Consider the following 8224-nt stretch of genomic DNA (forward strand, 5'->3'; position numbering starts at 1 on the left):
TTCACCTACTGGGTCAATTGTAACATTTAATATCTGCCACTTGGTTGAATTGTAAACGACTGGTACTTCCTAGGAACATACTTACTGTGTAATGGTAGCTGAGATATGTTGTTTGTATAAAAATATTATTAATCTAACTTAAATAATATTTTCATAATAAACTAAAGTCTAAAAGTGTTAGTTTGTTCCTCAGTCTCCTCTACTCTTACTGAGCAAAGGCCTCAACTGAAGAATCTACAGCTGCTGAGTCTGAGGTGTTAAACAGTCCAGTGCTGCTCTGACCACAGTGTTGTTAGGAACCACATTTTCTAACTCTACATACACAGCCTTGTGTCAACTCTTACTGTGACCTACTTTAGTTACTGGAAATAAACTCAGTGTTCAGACCACAGAATACACCAAGTTGTACACAAGGTCCTCCAACAACACCAGTAAATGAAACATCCATTACTTTATTAATTAATTAATGAAACATCTTCCTCCGTTTCATTCAGTTGGACACATCTTCCTCCGTTTCATTCAGTTGGACACATCTTCCTCCGTTTCATTCAGTTGGACACATCTTCCTCCGTTTCATTCAGTTGGACACATCTTCCTCCGTTTCATTCAGTTGGACACGTCTTCCTCCGTTTCATTCAGTTGGACACGTCTTCCTCCGTTTCATTCAGTTGGACACGTCTTCCTCCGTTTCATTCAGTTGGACACGTCTTCCTCCGTTTCATTCAGTTGGACACGTCTTCCTCCGTTTCATTCAGTTGGACACGTCTTCCTCCGTTTCATTCAGTTGGACACGTCTTCCTCCGTTTCATTCAGTTGGACACGTCTTCCTCCGTTTCATTCAGTTGGACACGTCTTCCTCCGTTTCATTCAGTTGGACACGTCTTCCTCCGTTTCATTCAGTTGGACACATCTTCCTCCGTTTCACTCAGTTGGACACGTCTTCCTCCGTTTCACTCAGTTGGACACGTCTTCCTCCGTTTCACTCAGTTGGACACGTCTTCCTCCGTTTCATTCAGTTGGACACGTCTTCCTCCGTTTCATTCAGTTGGACACGTCTTCCTCCGTTTCATTCAGTTGGACACGTCTTCCTCTGTTTCATTCAGTTGGACACATCTTCCTCCGTTTCATTCAGTTGGAATCATATCTGTAATGTATGTGAGGCCTTTGAGACATCATAGTAAATATGTTGACTTGTTGGTCAAGGGAAATGCAAGTTTACTTCTTTGAGTTTTTGAGTTGCTGAGACGCTAAGCCTTGTGGGATATTAATGAATGTGAACTCAGCAACCGTAATTCCAGAACAGTCCCACTGTTGTAATTGTGTGATGTGTAACTTCTGACAGACTCTATGCTGAGTAAAGTCATGTTTTTATCCTAAAACGTTGTTCTACCAGAACCAAAGTGTGGATGCAGTCACTATTTAGAGCAGTCTAATCTCATTCACCCAGAACTATAATCTTGTGTGATTAAGTTCTGGGTCCATACGTGTTAGAAACTACAGGTGAGTCACATGTTATTTGTTACAGCAGTTTCCATGGAAACATACAGAGGAGTTTATGCAAATCAACTCTTTCTGTCTTGACACATGAAGGAGGAGTCTCTGAAAACCTATTTAAATCAGTCTGTCCTGACTCAGATCAACAGTCTCCAGTCTACCAACTGGTCTCTGAAATAACTATTTAAATCAGTCTGTCCTGACTCAGATCAACAGTCTCCAGTCTACCAACTGGTCTCTGTAACTTCATCTTTGTCTCTGTGGTGTACAGTCTTCAGGTGATGATGGGGGTATTGAATCATCTCTCTACTCTCCTCCTTCTCTCTCTCCTTCCTCCTGCTCTCTCTCATGTAGTGAAGAAGTTCAGTGATGTTCCACAGTGCAAGAGTTTCTTCCTGAAGGGGACAACTCCAAATCTCCCAGGTATTTTGGTTGGTGGGATATTCAAGGACGATGGCCGCTACAAGCCGATCTGCCAGAAGTACAAAAACTTCTACAGGTTTGCAACTCTCTACGACACATTCAACAGGATCCCTGTGTTCTCAGCCTACACCTTCACTGGTAATACAACGGGTCGACCAATAGATCGCTGGATGATCGAGCCTGGGGTAGGACTAATGTTTTGTCATATAACATAACATGTGTATTTGTTGACTGGTATATATCACAGACAGTTATGTTACAGAATATAGAACTACCACTATGGAGGGTATAGAGACTTGATTGTCTTGATTGTGAAACCCCCCCAAAAAAGAGAGCGTTTATTGTACAGAACTTGTGAATGAATGATTGTTTCCTGCAGCTCGAAAGGGTAAACCGCACTGAAATGCAGATACAAGAGGGAGGCAGATACGAACACCAGGCTGAGCAAAATGACTATAAAAACTCAAAATATAGAGGGGTGAACAGAGGTCACCTCTTCCCAAGTTCACATGCTCATGACCTTGATACTCAGACGTCCACCTTTACCCTGACCAACATCGTTCCCCAGGTGGTGTCCTTCAACGATGGCAGCTGGAAGACAATGGAGAGAAATGTCAGAGGAACTCTGAAGCTTAACTGTAAGGATGCTAACGACCAGATAAAAGCCTATGTGGTGACTGGAGCAGTTCCCAACAACAACAAAACCAAACTGAACAACCGAGTGAACATCCCGGGTCTCATGTGGACAGCCTTCTGCTGTGAAAACAAGAAGTACAAGAAGAACAAGAAGTGGATGGCCGGAGCATACTGGGGGTTGAACAAGGAGGGGACGGGGGCATTGGATCAACAAACCTTGGGAGCACTCGAAATCATGTTGAACAGATATTACAAAGGTCAAGATGGTCCTGTCAAGGTGTTCCCAGAAGATTGTCCAAGAGGTCCTAAACCTACCACTTCCCCCTAACCCAGTTGGAAGAATTCCTTCCGTAGTGAGGAATCTTTACAATTCCATGAGAAATAGTTCTGGAAGGATCTTTGGATGATCTGGGTACAGATGCTCACACCATATCAACAAACTATCATTACTGTTAGACTAATGATTATCAGGGTTATAATGGTAATGAGGGTTATAATGGTAATGAGGGTTACAATGGTAATGGGGGTTGTAATGGTAATGGGGGTTGTAATGGTAATGAGGGTTATAATGGTAATGAGGGTTATAATGGTAATGAGGGTTGTAATGGTAATGAGGGTTATAATGGTAATGAGGGTTTTAATGGTAATGAGGGTTATAATGGTAATGAGGGTTATAATGGTAATGAGGGTTATAATGGTAATGAGGGTTGTAATGGTAATGAGGGTTGTAATGGTAATGAGGGTTGTAATGGTAATGAGGGTTGTAATGGTAATGAGGGTTGTAATGGTAACGAGGGTTGTAATGGTAACGAGGGTTATAATGGTAATGAGGGTTACATATGTACACTTTCAATTGTAATATTTTTCTCTTCTATGTCTATATATATCTATAGTCTATACTCTTCTCTCCCCTCTCTACCCATCTCTTCTATGTCTATATATATCTATAGTCTATACTCTTCTCTCCCCTCTCTACCCATCTCTTCTATGTCTATATATATCTATATTCTATACTCTTCTCTCCCCTCTCTACCCATCTCTTCTATGTCTATATATATCTATATTCTATACTCTTCTCTCCCCTCTCTACCCATCTCTTCTATGTCTATATATATCTATATTCTATACTCTTCTCTTCCCTCTCTGTCCATCTCTTCTATGTCTATATATCTATATTCTATACTCTTCTCTTCCCTCTCTGTCCATCTCTTCTATGTCTATATATCTATATTCTATACTCTTCTCTTCCCTCTGTCCATCTCTTCTATGTCTATATCTATCTATAGTCTCTACTCTTCTCTCCCCTCTCTGTCCATCTCTTCTATGTCTATATATATCTATAGTCTCTACTCTTCTCTCCCCTCTCTGTCCATCTCTTCTATGTCTATATATATCTATATTCTATACTCTTCTCTCCCCTCTCTACCCATCTCTTCTATGTCTATATATATCTATATTCTATACTCTTCTCTTCCCTCTCTGTCCATCTCTTCTATGTCTATATATCTATATTCTATACTCTTCTCTTCCCTCTCTGTCCATCTCTTCTATGTCTATATATCTATATTCTATACTCTTCTCTTCCCTCTGTCCATCTCTTCTCTGTTTATATCAAATATAAAAAGTATGTAAGGGGACAGAATTCTATTTTAATAAATAAAATACAGTTTAATTCCTTGATGATGTGCTGCCATTACTCTTGTTAATGTTAATAATTAGGCTTCCAGCAGGGTTGAGGTCAATTCCATTTCAATTTCAGTCAGTTCTAGAAGTACACTGGAAATCCATTTCTCTGCAATGCTTTTCAATGAGGAACATTTGGAATTGAAATAAAATTAACCCCAACCCTGGCCTACAGTTTGTCAGGTTGTGACTTCCTTATGACTGTTACCATGGAGATACTAGTATATGTTCTGAATGTAATTCTATCACTGTTACCATAGAGATACTATTATATGTTCTGAATGTAATTCTATCACTGTTACCATAGAGATACTATTATATGTTCTAAATGTCATTCTATCACTGTTACCATAGAGATACTATTATATGTTCTGAATGTAATTCTATCACTGTTACCATAGAGATACTATTATATGTTCTGAATGTAATTCTATCACTGTTACCATAGAGATGGTATTATATGTTCTGAATGTAATTCTATCACTGTTACCATAGAGATACTATTATATGTTCTGAATGCAATTCTATCACTGTTACCATAGAGATACTATTATATGTTCTGAATGTCATTCTATCACTGTTACCATAGAGATGGTATTATATGTTCTGAATGTAATTCTATCACTGTTACCATAGAGATACTATTATATGTTCTGAATGTAATTCTATCACTGTATGTATCCATCTTCTTCCCATCTGAAGGAATAAACATCTATAATGAATGAAGCCTGTGAGAGTCTGGTGTTTTGTTCTCATGATGTTTAAATGTAACCATGTGACTCCAAAATGTTCCAATTCAACATTAAACCACATTATTTGAGCTAAAAATATAAATTATTGAAAGCACTATTTTAGTTGTCAGTTATTCATTCAAACTTTTCCATAACTACATGTCCAACCAGCCATGGCCCAGCATACAAGAAGCTACCATGTCTCTAAACATACCAGGAGCTGGTCAAGAAGCTACCATGTCTCTAAACATACCTGGAGCTGGTCAAGAAGCTACCATGTCTCTAAACATACCTGGAGCTGGTCAAGAAGCTACCATGTCTCTAAACATACCTGGAGCTGGTCAAGAACCTACCATGTCTCTAAACATACCTGGAGCTGGTCAAGAAGCTACCATGTCGAAACATACCTGGAGCTGGTCAAGAAGCTACCATGTCTCTAAACATACCTGGAGCTAGTCAAGAAGCTACCATGTCTCTAAACATACCTGGACCTGGTCAAGAAGCTACCATGTCTCTAAACATACCTGGAGCTGGTCAAGAAGCTACCATGTCTCTAAACATACCTGGAGCTGGTCAAGAAGCTACCATTTCTCAAAACATACCTGGAGCTGGTCAAGAAGCTACCATGTCTCTAAACATACCTGGAGCTGGTCAAGAAGCTACCATGTCTCTAAACATACCTGGAGCTGGTCAAGAAGCTACCATGTCTCTAAACATACCTGGAGCTGATCAAGAAGCTACCATGTCTCAAAACATACCTGGAGTTGATCAAGAACCTACCATATCTCTAAACATACCTGGAGCTGGTCAAGAAGCTACCATGTCTCTAAACATACCTGGAGCTGGTCAAGAAGCTACCATGTCTCAAAACATACCTGGAGCTGGTCAAGAAGCTACCATGTCTCTAAACATACCTGGAGCTGGTCAAGAAGCTACCATGTCTCTAAACATACCTGGAGCTGGTCAAGAAGCTACCATGTCTCAAAACATACCTGGAGCTGGTCAAGAACCTACCATGTCTCTAAACATACCTGGAGCTGGTCAAGAAGCTACCATGTCTCAAAACATACCTGGAGCTGATCAAGAACCTACCATGTCTCTAAACATACCTGGAGCTGGTCAATAAGCTACCATGTCTCAAAACATACCTGGAGCTGATCAAGAACCTACCATGTCTCTAAACATACCTGGAGCTGGTCAAGAAGCTACCATGTCTAAACATACCCTGAGCTGGTCAAGAAGCTACCATGTCTCTAAACATACCTGGAGCTAGTCAAGAAGCTACCATGTCTCTAAACATACCTGGACCTGGTCAAGAAGCTACCATGTCTCTAAACATACCTGGAGCTGGTCAAGAAGCTACCATGTCTCTAAACATACCTGGAGCTGGTCAAGAAGCTACCATGTCTCAAAACATACCTGGAGCTGGTCAAGAAGCTACCATGTCTCTAAACATACCTGGAGCTGGTCAAGAAGGATTTTCAAACAGTGTTCTAGAATCATCATTGATTGATGATCATGACCGTGATTGGGAGTCCCACAGGGTGGCGCACAATTGGCCCAGCGCCGTCCAGGTTTGGCCGGGGTAGGCCGTCATTGTAAATAAGAATTTGTTCTTTACTGACTTGCCTAGTTAAATAAAGGTTAAAATAAAAAGACACACCTGATGCTGAGGTAAGAGAGACAGACTGACCTGACGCTGAGGTAAGAGAGACAGACTGACCTGACGCTGAGGTAAGAGAGACAGACTGACCTGACGCTGAGGTAAGAGAGACAGACTGACCTGACGCTGAGGTAAGAGAGACAGGCTGACCTGACGCTGAGGCAAGAGAGACAGGCTGACCTGACGCTGAGGTAAGAGAGACAGACTGACCTGACGCTGAGGCAAGAGAGACAGGCTGACCTGACGCTGAGGCAAGAGAGACAGGCTGACCTGACGCTGAGGTAAGAGATACAGGCTGACAGACTGAGTTGTATTGATATATTGAGGACATTTTTTGCACATGGGGAGGGAACGGAGAATATCTGTCAGACTTCATGGCATTTCACAATGACATTGACCCCAATCTTAATTTCACTATTGAATGTGCCACTAGACGTGTTCATTACCTCGATATGGAGAGGTCGGAGAGGTATAGGTAAATAGGAGAGGTCGGGTAAATTTAAGAACCCACCCCGTATTGTATATAGGAGACGTCGGTTAAATTGAAGAACCCACCCGTATTGTATATAGGAGAGGTCGGGTAAATTGAAGAACCCATCCGTATTGTATATAGGAGAGGTCGCGATTTATGCAACAAATTGGTCCATGCCAAACTTCCAGCCACAAAAGAAAACGAGCCAGGCTCTTTTACGCCCTCTTCTGATTGGTAGCTATAAATGCAGATGCTGAGCCCAGTGCAACAATATGATGAAGTGTGAACGTTTCTGCCACCCACATACAGGAGAACGGTTCCAAATAAATGACATTATTACGTACTCCACCACCCATGTTATCTACATGATTTAATGTCCATGTGGGCTGTGTTATGTAGGTAAACACCACCCATGTTATCTACATGATTAAATGTCCATGTGGGTTGTGTTATGTAGGTAAACACCACCCATGTTATCTACATGATTAAATGTCCATGTGGGTTGTGTTATGTAGGTAAAACCTCTCGTTATCTCAGTGAATTAGTGAACATAAAAGTTCAATCAGGAGTAACGACAGGGATTATCCAGTCTCAGTACATTGTAATGACCTACAACATGACATTAATACCTTTAGGTTGTGTGACAGAGAGAAAGTCAAGATATCAGACAGGGGAGGTGATATAACACTGAGCTAATGAGAATGTTTGGGGATTTTCACCCTCCAGACATGATTCCCTAAAGGTCTTAATGATGAAATGTCCATGCATGTTATGTTGTAAATGTCAACATGAATTAATGCCTCCACTTCAGACTACTCTGATGTTTCTTCTTGAACGGAACCCAATGATTTATGAAAACTTACTTGATGTCCTCATTGTGGGTTAACAGACGTGTTCAGGGCCAGCCCTCCCATTAGACCGTCGCCTGTGGCAGCACCTGAATTTGAGACGATATTTTGACAATTGTCTGCCGCCCTCCGTCGCCCCTGTTCGGTCACTACACCGCCCGCGGCGCCCCAGCCACCAGCTCATAGAGCTGCTCCAGTTCCCTCCCCCACCCCATTCCCCCTTCTCCCGAAGTTCACTCACACTATCCTTGGTAGCTATGGTGATGTGTGTCTT

The 8224-nt window shown here is 41.5% G+C and overlaps 1 protein-coding gene across 2 annotated transcripts; it reads left to right on the forward strand.

The window, feature by feature from the left end:
• The first annotated feature begins 1316 nt into the window (after window positions 1-1316).
• LOC129847134 (endonuclease domain-containing 1 protein-like) lies at window positions 1317-4962 on the forward strand. Of its 2 annotated transcripts, none has more exons than XM_055914945.1 (2): window positions 1317-2102; window positions 2297-4962. In XM_055914945.1, exons 1-2 carry the CDS (start codon window positions 1776-1778, stop codon window positions 2879-2881), a joined length of 912 nt encoding a protein of 303 aa, XP_055770920.1. In that variant the 5' UTR covers window positions 1317-1775; the 3' UTR covers window positions 2882-4962. The 2 variants fall into 2 exon arrangements, with proteins under 2 accessions (XP_055770920.1, XP_055770921.1); XM_055914946.1 differs by having other exon boundaries at window positions 2486-4962.
• The last annotated feature ends 3262 nt before the right edge of the window (window positions 4963-8224 follow it).

The sequence above is a fragment of the Salvelinus fontinalis genome, unplaced genomic scaffold (assembly GCF_029448725.1).
Source record: "Salvelinus fontinalis isolate EN_2023a unplaced genomic scaffold, ASM2944872v1 scaffold_0717, whole genome shotgun sequence".
Taxonomy (NCBI): domain Eukaryota; kingdom Metazoa; phylum Chordata; class Actinopteri; order Salmoniformes; family Salmonidae; genus Salvelinus; species Salvelinus fontinalis.